Below are 18,852 nucleotides of genomic sequence, written 5' to 3' on the forward strand. Positions count from 1 at the left end.
CAAAAAGAGGTGGCATTGAAAGGGTTGGTAAAGGTGGTTTTTGCATGATATTACAAGTTTTAATTGTCAAAAGCTCACTCAATTTTTGCCGTAAAAAATTCTTTTGCAAACCAATTTCTTGGGAATTAAATAAGCTACAATTTCCTATTGACATATTTCTTCGTATCTCTGATGCTAATCTTTCTATTCTGAAGAAAAGGGCATTTTTTACCAAACTACAAAAACTCGTTATTCGCTTTTAACTCCATTTTCTTAAAAACTAATCATTCTAAGCCGATAAAACATCTAGAACCTATTAACATTACATAAATCAAGAAAACCAAATCAGGTCAATGACAAATTTTAATTAGGGTGGTGATTAGGGGGTTGTTTACGATCACTTTTTTGTTGAAAAAATGGGACTGACATTCTTTTCATAATAAGTCACTTAATTTTTTAGCTAGAGATTTTTTTTCTGAAGATACATATTTTTAAATACTTTAATTTAGTTTCAACTAGTTATCCTCGAAAAATGCATAGTTTTCCGTCCTTTGACTTTCAAACTACAATATTTAGCATTTGACGAAGAAGAGCCAACATATAATAAAGTATAGTTCGATTACTATTGGTCTTAAAGAAAATTAAAAAAAAAACGGTTTTGTTTATTTTTTCGAAAGGTACATTTTTGTTGAGTAAAGTTGTTTTGATAAAACGAAAACTTTTTGAGTTATTAGCAGAAAACTGATTAAAAACATTGATTTTTTCGATATAAAACTAACACTTTCGCTAGCGAATAAATCGAAAACTATTAATTTTATCAAAAAAATGTATAGAACGTTTTTTGCTTATAATGAATGTTTTTACCAACTCTTGCGGCCAAAATATAATAAAAATTTCCACCCACGAGATGGGGTGGCAACCACTCCCATCCCATGGTAAAAGCACCTTTCGGCATCATATAGATTTTGATCCTTGGACTACTTATTCTCAATTTTTCAAGCAAATCGATATATTCTGCAAAAACTCTCAGATTTTGTCCTATTTTAAGCTTCATTACTTGGAATATAATACCGGGTTCAATTTTCGTATTCAGTCTCTTGTTTGTCCTAGTCTATTTTTTGTACCTTCTTCAGTTGTTCCTTTGTTTGATATTATGAAACCTTAATACTTTGTACTTTTATGTTCCTTTGAATTGTTTACTTTCTTCTATTTCCAGCTGCTTTATTTCTGTATTCTCCGTTGTTAGGTATTCAGTTTTCTTTAAGTTTATTTCCATTCCATTCTTTGTATCTTCCTTACTGTTCCAGTTTTCTCATCATAAAGCTGAGGTCATCTTCGTCTTGTAGTCTTGCGCGATCACTATTTGGTCGTCAGCAAACCTTAGGGTATATAGGTATTCGTTTCTATGCCCTCTAGCAGTCCCTTTCAGTGGCGTACCCAGGGGGGTTTTGGGGGTTGTAGCCCCCCCATTGGGATGTACCGGGTGTCCCATTAAGAATGGCTCTCGGCCACATCTCAGGAACCGTTTATAGTACAGCTTTGAGAAAAAAAATTTATAACAAAAGTTGCCTCGGGAAAAGCCTGGAAATTATTTTCATAATTTTAGGTCCACCACTAGAAAGCGTAATTGAATATCAAAATTTAAAAAATCAAAATTTTACAAAATTTACCAAATGAAAGGGCACTGGAAATCCAATCATCGTATTCTTCATAAAATTCTGCGCATATTTGATTTCACAAGTTAGTCTACCTTTGCAAATAAGAGGTGGGGGTGAGTGGGAACCTTCTTATGAAAAAATGGCTGTAAGTCCGGTTCTGCTAAATCAAATTTTGCATACTTGGTCTTGTTGAAAACAGCTCTTTCTCGTCAATGTATGAGTCTTATTTTCGCAATAGCCTAATAAGGAAAATGTTAGCTAGTAGGGCGTTATTTAATTATTTTCGGAAATCTAGTTTTCTTTGGAAAATATTAAATACAAGTATGCATTTTGAATCCTGTATTACAAAATTAGACCAAATTAGCAACGTAATACCGAAAACCGCATGTCGATGCTTTTTTATTTCGAGATATCTTGAGAAACGTGTAAATTTTAAACAACTGTTAATGTCACCGGTAAACGAAGTTAAGGAAAAGTAGTGTGCTATGGAAAAAACAAAGAAACATTTTCCAGATGTAAACGTATATCATTAAAAGACTAAGTTTTCACTCTAATGGCATATAACATATCCCACCAGAATGAAAACAATGGGAACCTTCTCTGGTTATATCATTTATTATAACAACAATAAGACAAACAACACCATAAAATATAACAAAGAAATAAAAGCAACTACTTACTTAGTGACGACTGAAATGTTCAAATTGTTGCCCATCATGTTGCAAACATTTACTCTTTCAAGAGTAGATTGAACAGCAGTCTCAATTTCTGCTTTCGCAATGCTTTGAATGACGTTTCGTATTCTCTAGATTCTAGATCATGTTTTCTCGAGTATTGGGCCTAGCGGCAAAAACAAGGTCTTTAATCCGTCCCCATAAATAAAAGTGTAAAACAGTTAAATCTGTTACTATTCAATCTACTCTTGAAGGAGGAAATGCTTGCATCGAAAATGATGGACAACAATTTGAACATTTAGGCAGTCACTAAGACTAAGTAAGTAGTCGCTTTTATTTCTTTGTTATATTTTATAGTGTTGTTTGTCTTATTGTTGTTTTAATTAATTATGTACTTTTACATCTGGAAATGTTTCTTGGTTTTTTCCTTAGCACACTACTTTTCCTTAATCTTGTTTACCGGTGACAGTAACAGTTATGTTTAAAATTTACACATTTCTTAAGATACCTATCTCTAGATAGAAAAAAGGTATCGACATGCGGTTTTCGGTATTATGTTGCTAATTCGGTCTAATTTTGTAATACAGAATTAAAAATGCATACTTGTATTTAATATTTTCCAAAGAAAACTAGATTTCTGAAAATGATTAAATAACGCCTCCTAGCTTGCATATTACTTATTAGGCTATTTCGAAAATAAGACACTTACATTGACGAAAAAGAGCTGCTTTCAACAAGACTAAGTATGCAAAATTCGATTTAGCAGAACCGGACTGACAGCCATTTTTTCATAAGAAGGTTCCTACTCACCCCCACCTCTTATTTGCAAAGGTAGGTAGAATACGATGATTGGATTTCCAGTGCCCTTTCATTAGGTAAATTTTGTAAAATTTTGATTTTTTAATTTTTAATATTCAATTACGCCCTCTAGCGGTTTACCTACAGTTATGAAAATAATTTCCAGGCTTTTCCTGAGGCAATTTTTGTTATAAATATTTTTTTCTCAAAGCTGTACTATAAACGGTTCCTGAGATATGGCCGAGAGCCATTCTTATTGGGACACCCGGTGCTTTGAGTTATAGGTATATGCTTAACACCATTATTATTCCATACCGTCCAGCGAGCTTCCAGTAGTTGCAACCCTCCCCCCTAAGGATAATCCTGGTGACGCCGTTGATCCCTTTGTTATAAATGGACTGCATATTCTATTGCTCATTTTGAGCTACTTTATTATCCTTGTAGAGTGCTTTTATTAATATTCGTGTAACTTCGATGTCTTCCATTCCTTCCCGAAACAATGAGAAGTATCTTTTTATCTACTCACAAATACTGAAATGTGTAATGAGGTTGTAATGTATATAAAACGCAAGATAATTGTTAATAAATATAATTGACAACAAATCACAACAAATATAATAGGCCCGAAGGAACGTCACTTTACCAGTTCACTGTCCATGTAACTTGCTTCAAGTTCTTTAACCCATTGTGGAAAGGTACGAAGCTATCCAAATCTAAAAATATAAAAAAATGTCTAAGAGTATTTCAAAAGCATAACCATAAGTATAAAAAAATAATTCAATAGTAAAAATTATGCTTTAAAAGTAATAAATAAACCAAAAATGAATAACCATTTTCAATTTCGTTGCAAAACGAAAACACAGCCGAACCATATTCTAGTCCAATCAGAGAGTGCTGCAAGCACCCCTACCGGTTTCGAAACTTATTAGTCTCTTATCAGGAGGCACATATGCTGCTCTCCCTGATCCAACCAAAACAAACCCCAGCGTGCAGTCCCGGATTGCAACGAACGAAATGGCATAGATGCCCTAGCGGCAACTGCTAGAAAAAAGACTAAGCTTTCACTCTAATGGCATACAAAACAGCATAATGCCATTCTACAACCCACCAGAATGAAAACAATGGGAGCCTTCTCTGGTTACACCTCCGAGGCTTCTACAATTTGCAAGCCATACGGATACTGAGACTAAGGAAGATGAGGGAATTCTACAATTAACAATTCACGTCCCATCTGCTCGGCGCGGTAAAGTTCCAACGAGAATGGTTCCCTTCATACTCCACACAGAGTAAATGTAAATCAAAAAAGAATAACCATTTTCAATTTCGTTGCAAAACGAAAACACAGCCGAACCATATTCTAGTCCAATCAGAGAGTGCTGCAAGCACTCCTACAGGTGTCGAAACTTATTAATCTCTCATCAGGAGGCACATATGCTGCTCTCCCTGATCCAACCAAAACAATCCGGGACTGCACGCTGGGGTTTGTTTTGGTTGGATCAGGGAGAGCAGCATATGTGCCTCCTGATGAGAGACTAATAAGTTTCGAAACCGGTAGGGGTGCTTGCAGCACTCTCTGATTGGACTCGAATATGGTTCGGCTGTGTTTTCGTTTTGCAACGAAATTGAAAATGGTTATTCATTTTTGATTTACATTTACTCTGTGTGGAGTATGAAGGGAACCATTCTCGTTGGAACTTTACCGCGCTGAGCAGATGGGACGTGAATTGTAAATTGTAGAATTCCCTCATCTTCCTATAATCTCAGAATCCCTATGGCTTGCAAATTGTAGAAGCCTCGGAGGTGTAACCAGAGAAGGCTCCCATTGTTTTCATTCTGGTGGGATGTAGAATGGCATTATGCTGTTTTGTATGCCAATAGAGTGAAAGCTTAGTCGTTTTTTTTTAATAAATAAACATTAAATCTCTTTTACATTAAATCAGGCGTACCGCAGGGTAGCGTCCTGGGTCCTCTCCTTTACCTATTATTTACCGCAGATATCCCAACCACTGAAACAAACCAAATCTCAACATTCGCTGATGACACCACCATAATCGCTGTGAATGAGGACCCCATTATCGCGTCTGCACAACTACAAAGGTGAAAGTAAATGAAACGAAGTCAACCCAAGTTACGTTTACAAACCGAAGGGATGTATGTCCAATAATAACATTAAATGATACACAATTACCAGTCAGCAAGTCAAATATTTGGGACTAACCCTTGACAAAAGATTAACATGGAAGCCGCACATTCAAGCCAAGAAAACCCAGATCAACATCAAAATACGACAAATGAGCTGGCCTATTGGTCGAAAGTCAAAACTCAATATTGAAAATAAACTGCTCCTGTATAAAACTATGATAAAACCAATTTGGACATATGGTGTTCAACTCTGGGGTTGCTCAAAGCCATCAAATATCAAGATAATACAAAGAGTCCAATCAAAAATATTGAGGATGATATTCAACGCACCCTGGTATGTAAGCAATAAAACCCTACACGAGGACTCAGCTACACCTTTGGTAGAGGAAGAAATTCAAAGGATCACAAAGAGCTACCTTAATGGACTGAGAAGTCATCCAAATGATGAAGCAAGACTGCTAAACACTCCTCCCGAATTCGCAAGACGACTGAAGAAACTATGGCCAACAGATTTAGTAAATTAAATAAATATATTATGATCTAATGTAAAAATTATAATAGGAGGGTTGCCACAGGGCAGCTGCTCCCTCATGTATTTAACATTCAAACTATTTACTTATAGCTTCGATGAAGCAGATTGTAAATTAAAATATATGTAATAAAAAAATCTCTTTTAATTTAAAAGAAACAAAAATATCGACATATTACAGATAAATAACTATTTCTCAAGACTTCGCAACATCAAGGACTTGGGAGTTCACAACCATATCCATACCTGCGTTGAGCCAAATAATTCCTGCGGACTTTGATGCAATCTGCTTGGTTTTAGAGCAGATCTACTTTAAAATTAGGTACATAATTATTATTGTTAAATATAGACAAGAGGTTTTCACTGTGGTACAGGGTATTTTGTAGATGACCTCTCTTGTGTGTTGGGATTAATTTTGGACAGGATGAATCTGAGTGTATTGGTTGTTTTAAATGTTGTTATCTTGTACTTTTTTTCCTATCCTTTTTAATTCTTCTAATAAGCCCTTTATATATGGTACTGTTGTCAACCTTGAGCCCCTTTTTTTGGGTGTAGCTGGATTGCTTGTGTTGTTTTGTTTCCTTTCTTCTAACTTGTGAATTTTGTAAATTGTGCTTATTTCCCTGAAATATATCTGAATTACTGACATTTCATACGAACTATTTTGAGATATTGCTGTATAGAATTCTTGAAAATATAAACGAAGATCGAAATACTAAAAGATGAACACACAGCTTCTTCTTCTTAACGTGCCCTATTAAGTCCCCTTGACGTTGGCGATTAACATGGCGAAACTGTCTCTGTCTCGAGCTATTTTAAATAGGTATTCTGCTTTATTTATTCCTGTCCCCTCCCGGATATTCTTGAACCAAGAGGCCTGCTTTCTACCAATTCCTCTGCGTCCTTCGATTTTACCCATCATATTAAGTTGAAGAATATTATACCGGCAAGGGCCGGCGTAGCCGAGTGGTAGTGTGCTAGGCTAGCGTGCCGGTGGTCCGGAGTTCAAATCCTACCGCCGGCAAGAACAACTAGACATTTTTAAAATGCTTATAGGCCCCAGGTCGACTCAGCCTGAATAAAATGAGTACCTTGGGTAAAACCAGGGGTAATAATAGGCGGTTGAAGCGTAGCACTGGCCCTGTTACCTTCCTTGTATACCGTAGGCCCTAGATATAGCAGACTACCCTGCTATACTCCCAAAGCCACGTGAGCGGTATAAAACGGGAGACTATTATTATATTATACCGGTCTCCCCTTACTACGTGTCCAAAATAGGCCATCTTTCTAAATTTGATGTTATCAAGCAGCTCGCGGGCAGCATTTGCTCTCTTAAGGACTGCCCCATTTGTCAGCATAGCCGTCCATGGTCTTTTCAGTATACGTCTGTGCAGCCACATTTCAAAAGGCCTTTAAAAGGTTAATGGTGGATATTTTTAATGTCTATGCTTAGACACCATACAAGAGGACTGACCAAATGTAACATTTAATCATGCGCTTTCGAAGTTGAAGTTGCAAATTATCATTACAGAAGAATGACCTCATTTTTTAAAATGTCGTGCGGGCTATCTCGATTCTACATTTTATCTCTTTATCTGGATCTAGTTGTTCAGTAATATGGCAACTAAGATATTTGGGTACTCTTTGAATTATATGACTATCAACATATAACCGTGAATCTTGATGGGCCAAACGGCTAAATACCATGTATTTTGTTTTTGAACAGTTTATGTTTAGGCCAAACTCTCTTCCCACTGTGTCAATGGCATTTAAAAGGTGTTGTAATCCATTCATATCATCACTTAAAATAACTGTATCGTCTGCATATCTGATTGTATTTATCAGAATTCCATTAACTTTCACACCCCATTCCAAATTATGCAGCGCTTCCTTAAATATTCTATCTGAATATAAATTGAATAACAGTGGGGACAGTATACAACCTTGTCTGACACCTCTTTGTATTTTGCATATTTCTGTTGATTTTCCATTTATGCAAGCTGTCGCTGTTTAACGTCAGTATAATTTTTCTATGATTCGTATATCTTGACTATCAACTATCGACTATCCTTTAATATTTTAATAACACACAGCTACTTACCATAAATTCTAGGAAAAAAAAATGAAATTCTAAAATTTAGACACATTCTGTTGAACTATCGAGTACCTATAATTAATATTATAATTCATTGAAAAAAAAAAAAGAAACAGAGGAGACCAATTTTAGGTCAAGGAGAATGTCGTGGTTTAAAAACCACAATACACAATATTTGTTTAAAAACGAGATACCCGAGAAGTGGATCAAATTTAACGAGATTATTTATTAAAACCCAAAAAAATGCATTTAAGATTCCAGAAGTGCTCTCGACTTGATTAAGAATGGTTCACCTTGAATAATTTTTCATATCTTCATTATTTAAATTAATTACCTTGTTTTTGTCGGCCACGGTAACATAATATTTGCAGTTTAGGGCAGTTTTCCGCAACACTTCTCAAACCAACATCGGTCACCTGAGTGTCTTCTATTCTAAGTTCCGTTAATTTTGGTCCACTGGGTCCCTTAGCAAGACAACTCACTCCTTCATCAGTAATCTAAAAATAATTAAAATAATTAATCTGCACCACAGACAATAAAGGATAAAATAGGAAGATACTTTAGTACGAAAGTTGATAATAACCGAAATACAAATTTCATTATGTCAAACAAAGTTAAACTTTTATTTTATTTATTCTTAAATATTTCATGACAGGCATGGGATAACAACACAAAATTTGGTAAGCGGGGGTTTTTGGGACGAGAAATCTAAATTCGCCACCAAAAATGATGTATTACCCAGAGGACGCCTTATACGTCTTTCAGCGCTCATTTAATAAGTTCAACCCCCCTACCCATTAGTATCCCCCACTCTACATACTTTTTTATTCAAAACTTTTATTCTCTTAATACATATTTTTACTTAAATAAAAAAATATGAAAAAAATATTTTTAAGAAACGATTTTCTTTAGTTATAAGTGACTAAAATTAAACATATTATAAAAAAATCAACCAAAAAGCCAAAAATAAAAATAATTGAAAAAATCTAACACATTCGTCAAAGAAAAGCGTGGCGCTTCTTCATCGAATAAACGGTTTTCGCCCCACGCTTTTCTTTAACGAACGTGTTAGATTTTTTCAATTTTTTTATTTGTTGCTTTTTAGTTCACTCAGTTTTAGTTCACTTTAGAGTCACTCGTAACTACAGAAAAGCGTTTCTTAAAAATATTTTTTTCATATTTTGTTATTTTTTACTTTTTAGCCTTACACTTTTCAAACATTAAAATACAGTATGTCTCTGTAAGTTGTATCCATATGGAAAACTTTTTTATTATTAATTTTACGAAAAAAAGTTATTCTTCATAAAAAGCTCTGCATGGTCCAAAACCTAAGATTTAACCATCAAATATCAAATTTTTTGAATATTATACGAGGTATGTCTAAAAGTTTGAATTTCACTCAAGAGTAAAGTAGCTTTATTTTTCACAATATTGAAAATTGCTATTATGAAAAGTTGTTTGGAATTAAAAAGTAGTATACAATTCTATTGTATATACAATACAATATTGTAATACAATACAATTGTACAATTGTAATACAATAGTATACAAAAATCTAGTATACAATTACGTCCTTCCAATTGAAAATTTTTTTTTGAAAAATTATGGAAAACTAACATTATTTTCAGTTATTTCAATTCAGATAACTCTTTTATTATTAATTTTACGAAAAAAAGTGATTCTTAATAAAAAGGTCTCTATGGTCTAAAACCTAAAATACAACCATCTTATGTCAAATTTTATCAATTTTATACGAGGTATGTCAAGAAAGACAAATTTAGATCAAAAATAAAGTACCTTTATAGTTCAGAATATTTCAATTATAAGGATGTAATTACACACTGAAACATAGTTTTTAATTCTAAATAACTTTTCATAACAATTTTCGATATTGTGAAAAATAAGCGTATTTTACTCTTGAGCTAAATTCATATTTTTTGACATACCTCGTATAAACTTGATAAAATTTGACATAAGATGGTTGTATTTTAGGTTTTAGCCCATGCAGAACTTTTTATTAAGAATCACTTTTTTTCGTAAAATTAATAATAAAAGAGTTATCTGAATTGAAATAACTAAAAATAATGTTAGTTTTCCATAATTTAAAAAAAAATTCAATTGGAAGGACGTAATTGCATACTAGAATATAGTTTTTAATTCCAAACAACTTTTCATAATAGCAATTTTCAATATTGTGAAAAATAAAGCTACTTTACTCTTGAGTGAAATTCAAACTTTTTGACATACCTCGTATAATATTCAAAAAAATTGGTATTTGATGGTTAAATCTTAGATTTTGGACCATGCAGAGCTTTTTATGAAGAATAACTTTTTTTCGTAAATTTAATAATAAAAAAGTTTTCCATATGGATACAACTTACAGGGACATACTGTATATCATGTTTATTAAAATATGTATAAAACATATGATGTACAAACAGGAAAAGTAGTCGGAATCTTTATTGTTTATTTAAAACTTTATTGTTTATTTATGAAGCATAACGTAAAAAGTGAAATTATGTATAATTCATATAATTAGCTACAATCTGTAAAAGTTTCACGTTTCTACATTGTAAAAACAAGAGAATTTAAGCATTTTCCATTAAAATCGTTTTTTTATTTAAACAATTAATAAACAAAAAAATGTTTGATTGACTATTCCTGTATTGTTCTCGCGAATGCATATGTCTACAAATTTTTAGTCATTTGCATTGAAGAAAAGGCAGTCAAATTAACGTCCAAAGATTTGACCCAAACGATTGAACTAAAGAAAAGCGTTTAATTAATTAATACGACAAAACGAATTCTAATGTTAATTGTAGCACAAGAAGTCTCTACCGGTGGTTTTTCTAAGACTACGATAAAAACACGAATTTTTTGAATTCGAGTTTTGGTTGAAGTTTTGTTTCGTATCGTATTGAAATTTGACACGAATAAACGCCGATTTATATATAAACAAATATATGAGCGTTCAAAATTTGAAACTTTATTGTTTATTTATGAATCATAATGTAAACAATTAACGTAAAAAGTGAAATTATGTATAGTTCATATCATTAGCTACAATCCGTAAAAGTTTTAAGTTTCTACATTGTAAAAAACAAGAGAATTTATAAAATCGTTTTCTTTTTTATTTAAACAATTAATAAACATCCAAAAAAAATTTATCGACTATTCGTGTATTGTTTCCGCGAATGCATATGTCTGCAAATTTTCATTCATTGGCATTAAAGAAAAGTCAGTCAAATTAACGTCTAAAGATTTGATGCAAACTATTGAAGTAAAGAAAAGCGTTTAATAATTAAAAAGATATGGGTACTACATTCATCTTGCCAAACTCAACCCTTTTCGAAATAAACGCATTTTAAATCTGCGATGCAACACAAATTTTTGCAAAATATCTTTGTAGTTACACCCGAAAAATAAACTTAAAACCATAATAATTTCCAAAAATTTATTGCAAATTCATTCAAATGGAATTTGCGATGCAATGAGAACTTGCACAATTATTATGGTTTTAAGTTTAGTTTTCGAGTGTAACTATTATGTTGCATCGCAGATTTAAAATGCGTTTATTTCGAAAACGGTTGAGTTAAGCGAGATGAATGTATGTAGTATATATTGTTTAAGTAAAAATATTAAGAGCATAAAAGTTTTGATGCAAAAACTATGTAGAGTGCGAGATAAAAAAATTGAACGTATTAAATGAGCGCTGAATGTCGTATGTGGCGCCCTCGTATGTGTCGTATGTGAAATATAGATTGTACACTGTATACTTCTTGTACTGATATCTTCTTCAGTTTCTGAAGGGCCTGATAATGGCGTATAAACTGTAAACGCCGAAAGCGGTCGCCCGAAAACTGTTTAAATAAAAACCTTCAATAAGATTGTGAGCATTAGACTTTCTATATCCTAACATTTAAAAATTTAACTTTGACACCCTGTATTTCGGTTATTATCAACTTTCGTACTAAAGTAAGTTAGTTTAAATCGACCTATTTTAAGCGCAGGAATCTAAGTTTAAACTATGACCCATTCGTTACCAAACACCCTGTATAAACTGACGAACAAATTTTTTAAATTCATTTTTATTGTAAGGTACGTATTAAATACCTTTATCTGATTATCTGCAATCTTTTATTTAATGAAATAACAGTTTTTTTTGTAATACATTGCTTTATTATACGTATAGCACTTGCATGTGTATTGAAATTATATAAAAAGTGAATAAATATTCTATGAAAAAACTATTTATTAAATATTTATATCACATTTATTCTATGAAAAAGTTATTTATTAAATATTTATACATTAATTCTGAAATAGGTATATATTTTTCACATTCAACTATTTAATGCAAATTAATTAAGCGCATATTTATTTGCTTTATTTAAAGTGTTTAACTAAAGAATAAATTTTAACGTAAACATTCTGTAAAAGATAATGAAATAAATGTAAATAATAATAAAGTAAATTGAAATTCGACAATAATCCGAAATATACAGGGTGTAACAAAAATACAGATCATAAATTTAATCACATATTCTGGGACCAAAAATAGTTCGACTGAACCTAACTTACCTTAGTACAAATGTGCACATAAAAAGAGTTACAGCCCTTTGAAGCTACAAAATAAAAATCGCTTTTTTCCAATATATCGAAAACTATTAGAGATTTTTTGTTGAAAATGGACATGTGGCATTCTTATGGCAGTAGTATCTTAAGAAAAATTATAGCGAAATTTGGACACCCCTTAAAAATTTTATGGGGGTTTTGTTCTTTAAACCCCCAAAACTTTTGTGTACGTTCCAATTTAATTATTATTGTAGTACCACTAGTTAAACACAATGTTTTAAAAACTTTTTTGCCTCTTAGTACTTTTTCGAAAAGTCAGTTTTTATCGAGATATTTTGAATATTTGTCAAATCCACCACATATTTGTATATGGTTAAGTACGATTATGGAGACTTGGTAATAATATGAAAATTTATTTATGATTTACAGTTTTAGGTATATTTTGAACCATATTAAAAAAGAAGCCACATTCGATAAAAGGTGCCTTATCGAAAAAATACAAAGAGGCAAAAAAGTTTTAAAAACACTGTGTTTAACTAATTGTACCGCAGTAATAGTTTAATTGGAATGTACACAAACATTTGGGGGGTTTAAAGGCACAAAACCCCCATAAATTTTTTCTGTAAACATATTAAAAAAGAAGCCGCATCTCGATAAAAACTGCCTTATCGAAAAAATACTAAGAGGCAAAAAAGTTTTGAAAATATTGAATTTAACTAATGGTACCACAATAATAATTTAATTGGCACGTACACAAAAGTTTGGGGGGTTTAAGGGAACAAAACCCCATACAATTTTTAGGTGGTGCACAAATTTCACTATAATTTTACTTGACGATGCTTCTGCCATAAGAATGCCACATGTCTATTTTCAATAAAAAACCTCTAACAGTTTTCGACATATTCGAGGAAATTGATTTTCATTTTGTAACTTCAAAGGGCTGTAACTTTTTTTATGTGCATATTTGTACTAAGGTAAGTTAGGTTGATTCGAACTATTTTTGGTCCCAGAATATGTACTTTAATTTATGACCTGTGTTTTTGTTACACTCTGTATAGGTAGATACATTTTCTTATATGGATTGTTCAAAAAGTAAAGGAGAGATAACCATTTTTGATTCAGTTTTTTTTATTAATGATTGATGTATTTCGATTTGTTTCATAACAGCTTATGAATGGACAGTAGCGGACTAGGCAACATTGTAATTCCGGGGCTATTTGTCAGTCATGACACATACGTTGTGTTTGGTAATTTGTTTCTAGGATATAGGACGTGTTCCCATGCCTTTTAGATTACGAAAAAGCGTTTGATCGTGTCCAACACAACAAGTCAACGCAGATCCTCAAGAAACTTGATATATACCAAAAAGACATAAGATGCATTGAAAACTTGTACTGGTATCAGACGGCACAATTAAAAATAGACAATTCTATATCCAAACCCATACATACAGAGTGAGTTTTATGTATGGAAACACTCAATTATCTCGAAAACGGCTTGGACGATTTTTATATATTTTAGTAGGTAGGGGTTTTCTAATGCTGCCGATATTATAGTGCTAATATATTGTTGTCATATTTTCCGTTTTTCTGGAAATCTAATGAACTTTCTTATTTCAAATGGAACACCCTGATTATTTTTCATGTTAATTGAATTGTATACCTATTATACCCTATTATATACCTATACCTAATTACCATATTATGTACCTATTATATACCCTATACCTAAATGCCATAATTTCGGAGTTATTGCTACATTTGTTTTTAAAAAAATTTAACAAATTATAAAAATCAATTTTTTTGGCCCGGGTAAACACTATTTTAGGTTGTTTAGATCATTGGGAACAAAAAAGATTTTTTGTAATTTTTCTCTTAAATTAATCGTTTCCGAATTATAAACAATTTAAAACTGAAAAAAAAATCGAATAATGACGATTTCCAAGGTTCAAGAACACAAGTAAAAAATATAATTTTTAAAATTTTAAAGTACCTAAATTCAAGCCCAACTCTTCTTCTAATAGCTTGCCATAAGATTTTTTGCCTCCTTTTATTATATAACATTGCTTTTTAATTTTTAATGAAGTGCATATGAGAGGACGGGCGATCGGCTGCATTAACAACTAAAAAACAATGTTTTAAAATGAAACAATCTCAAATTACTTATCGGTAGCTGATTAAGCCTTGAGCTTGAATGTGGGTACTTCGTAGTTTCAAAAATAACATTGTTAATTTGTGTTCTTGAACCTTGAAAATCGTCATTATTCGATTTTTTTCAGTTTTAAATTGTTTATAACTGGGAAACGATTAATTTTAGAGAAAAATTACAAAAGAACTTTTTTGTTCCCAATGATCCAAACAACCTAAAATAGTGTTTACCCGAGCCAAAAAAATTGATTTTTATAATTTGTTTAAAGTTTTTTTTAATAAATGTAGCAATAACTTCGAACTTATGGCATTTAGGTATAGGGAATATAACATGAAAAATAATCGGTATTTCTTAAGGACTTCAAAACGCAAAAAATATACAGGGTGTTCCATTTGAGATAAGAAAGTTCATTAGATTTCCAGAAAAACAGAAAATATGACAAGAATGTAATTAGCACTATAATATCGGCCGCATCAGAAAACCCCTACCTACCAAAATGTATAAAAATCGTGGAAGCCGTTTTCGAGATAATTGAGTGTTTCATTACATAAAACTCACTCTGTATAAGAAGGGGTGTTCGACAGGAATGTGTGCTTTCCCCTCTTTTATTTAACATTTATTCGGAAGCCATATTTCAAAGAGTCTTTGGAAGAAGCCGAGATGGGAATCAAAGTGAATGGAGTATTGATCAACAACATACGATATGCTGATGATTGTGTCTTAATTTGTGACAACATAATCGATCTTCAACTTGTTACTATAGTCGGAGAATACAGTAAGCGAATGGGATTAGAGATTAATACCAAAAAGACCAAATTCATGATCATCTCCAGAAACTTGGATGCACTTGAAAACTCCACCATAACACTGAATGCTAAGTCCATTGAAAGAGTGAGCAAATTTAAATACCTGGGAACGTGGCTTTTTTGGAACTAATGCAGAGCGCAGATATTGTTAGATTTGCAAAGTCACAAAGACTAAACTGGCTCGGTTACCTAGAAAGAATGCCAGATAATCGAGCTGTAAAAGTAATCCAGAGATGGAAGCCCCAAGGAAACAGAACAAGAGGAAGGCCCCGTAAAAGATGGATAGACGACGTAGAGAGGAATATTAAAACCATGAACATCAGGCAGTGGCGAAGGAAAGTATCCGACAGGGCAGAATGGAAAAACATTGTTAAGCAGGCCAAGACTCACAAAGGGTTGTAGTGCCATGAGAAGAAGGAGAAGAAGAAGAAGAAGAAGAGACACCTTGTATACTTGAAAATATTTTATGGTTCTATGCATCATTAATTCCTGCATTTGAGAAAATGTTCGATGCCATATTTCGGGAACACACTATAGATTATTGCATAAATCAATAGAATATTAGTCATACTTTCAATTCAAATTAGATCATTTTTCAGAGAAATTAATAGTTTACAATTTTTGCATATTCATTCTATTTCTATTACGCCAGTCAATGCGCGAGATTAAGAACAATATATTATCTCCGAATTCTATCCTACTGCATCGATTTTAATGAAATTTTGGGAGTAGCGCAATCTCCTAATTCAAAGTCTATGCTATATACTACGGCGCCACCTTTTTGAAAGTAGAAATAACACTATATTAAAAGATATTGTAGAAGAAAAACGATGCATTTAAATTCTGGTGGATGAAGGGTTAAATATAAATATGTACTTATTTTGTATGTACGTATTTTTCCTTAACCCGGCACCTGCCACGTGGCTTTGCAAGGCGCCAACTGCCACGTGGGGTGTTCACAGCACCCCTTAAAAATTTTCTGTGATCTACTTGTTTAAAAAACAAAATAATGTGTTGAGTAACACAAAAATATAAATAAACATATTTTATTAACTTATTAGCCACTAATATGTTATAAAAGTTAAAAAATAAAATGAAAAAGGTGTTATAAGCAAATTAGCAAGTACCAAGCCATAATAAATGAAGTCAAGTAAAATATCTAAAAAAAATTAAGATTTAGTAAGTATGAGTCTATATTAATAATTTAAATCAGTTATTTCAATAAAAAAATGTAAATTTGACCTGTTTATCAAAGACACAAAAAAAATTTAAAACCTAAAGTGCCAGATGATGACACCCCAATTCGACTTTAGAGCTATAAGTTCAGAATGACACTAAATAACCACTTCAAACACTAACACATATATGCTATATAATATTATAGAAAGCTACTATGACGCACAACTCGGTTACCAAACTTGAAATACCAAATATTTGATAAAAATGGGTTATGGGGTGCTGGTAGCACCCCACGTGGCAGGTACCGCGTTAAAGTGCATTAGTCATATATTTTTTGCACCATATCTCGCTTAGTTTGAATGTAACCGACATTTAACGATGCTCTTTTAAAGGCCTTTTCAAACAGTACAAAAGGCGTTGGTAGCATTATACACCTAAAACCTACCGTTCCTCTGTTATTTCAAGTCGAATACACCAATTTGAGCATGCACCAAAAAACAAACTCTTTTCACCTACCATATCTCTTTTTGTATTATAAATAGAAGATTTACGAAGGAACGAATCTCTTTGTTATTTATAATCTAAAAAATGTTTTATATAGTGTTTTTAGTTCCATGCAAAGTTTCTAATTTATTCACAAAAAAACCGTCCGAAAAGGTGTCATTTTTCAATGAAAATGGTCAGTTTTCAACAACGCATAACTCAAAAAGTATAGAGTTCTCAAAAAAAAATTTAGACTAGTTTTTGCTTAGAAGTAGATTCTCTAGCCACTTCCGTGGTTATTTTGACCAACAAATTTTCCACCACTTAAAGGGCTGGGAACCGCCCCAAGATAAAAACGCCATAGTATATAGTATATAGGGTAGATTTTGTTTCTTGAGCTATTCCCTACTTACTGTGAAAATATCAAGTACATCGATGTATGTGTGTGTGTGCGTGTGTGAAAAAATGGCTTGGATGCGAGTCCGTTAGCCACAGATTTTTATTTTATTTTTACCTCAATTTATTAGTTTTGTTATATTTATACGTATTTCACTTAAATGATTATATTTGTTTCTTTCAAGTAGTTTATGAGTAATTTAAATATTTCCATTTTATGACAACTTAGTAGATATTCTATACTAATTGGAAAATGAACTTGTGTTTGTCGTAAATTGTAATATAATTGATTTATATATCTCTCGTTAATTTTGCATTCCAAGAAAATATGGTTTAAATCTCTAATCGAAACATTATCACAAAAACATACTGATGAATTAATTATTCCTAATTTGTGCAGATGTGCCTCATATTTCCCGTGTCGAGTTTTTAATCTGACGATAGTACATCGATGTAGTAGGATGGAATTCGGAGCCAAATACTCTCATTGACTGCCCCATAATAATGCTCTGCTATGATCGCGTGAGAGAGGACACACACAAGATTATAGCAAAATTTCTATTTACTGTAACTTTTCGAGTTTTTTGTCATTGGAAAGGAAAAATGGAAGGAATGCAAAATTGGAAAATTTTGCATTCTTTCAAAATATGTAAAAATATACAGGGCGGATCTAAAAAATTAAGATTTTTTTTTCATTTCCGGTTCAACCGGAAGCCATATTTTGGGTAAGATTTATTGTGATAATAAATAGATAATAAAGTACCATATATGTCTGCCAGATTTCAAATTTTAGTTTCTATTACAGAGGAAGTTACGGGCACTCGAATATTTTTTTATAAAAAATTCATAACTCCCCTCCTATGGGGAGTTAAAAAAATCTGACTAATGTCATTCAATTTACCGATAGAATATCAAAAATATATCAAAAAATAAACAAATTCCTTGGAGCCATTTTTGAGAAAAATCTAGTTCAAAGTTATGTCAAATTTTGACCCCTTAAATATAGGCAACCCATAACTTTTTCTGAAAAACGATAACATTCTTCTTATAGCCCCATCTTTAGACTATATAACGACTTTTTCAAATTAAACTTATCTTAAACAAGTTTCTAGATAGGTAAGGAAATGTGTCGGGTGTGCGGTCGGCCGTGTTGGCCGCCATTTTGAATTTGGAAATGTCAAATTCCGTATTTCTATTTACCTATCGATAAGCTAACTTTGAGTTAAATTTCATTCGTTTCGGTCAAAATTTGCAAAAATGGGCCCCAAATAACCCTCTATTTCGACCCCCCTTTGAGAGGTTTTTTTTAAAGCTTAGTTTCACGACAAAATTCTCTTAAACTTACTCATACCGAATTTCATCGAAATCGGTCCAGTAGTTTTTGCTGGGC

General features: G+C 32.3%; 1 protein-coding gene across 2 annotated transcripts in view; it reads right to left on the reverse strand.

Annotated features, from left to right (window-relative positions):
- Positions 1–3,682: 3,682 nt before the first annotated feature.
- Positions 3,683–18,852, reverse strand: part of LOC114327915 (protein AMN1 homolog) — a 42,990-nt gene continuing 27,820 nt past the window's right edge. For both annotated transcript variants that reach the window (XM_028276631.2, XM_028276630.2), the window contains exons 4-5: positions 8,210–8,372; positions 3,683–3,822 (exon numbers count right to left, since the gene is read on the reverse strand). In XM_028276631.2, coding sequence (XP_028132432.1) covers positions 3,749–3,822; positions 8,210–8,372 — 237 coding nt within the window. In that variant the 3' untranslated portion in view covers positions 3,683–3,748. The remainder of the gene's footprint in view (positions 3,823–8,209; positions 8,373–18,852) is intronic.

The sequence above is a fragment of the Diabrotica virgifera genome, chromosome 3, assembly GCF_917563875.1.
Source record: "Diabrotica virgifera virgifera chromosome 3, PGI_DIABVI_V3a".
Lineage (NCBI taxonomy): Eukaryota > Metazoa > Arthropoda > Insecta > Coleoptera > Chrysomelidae > Diabrotica > Diabrotica virgifera.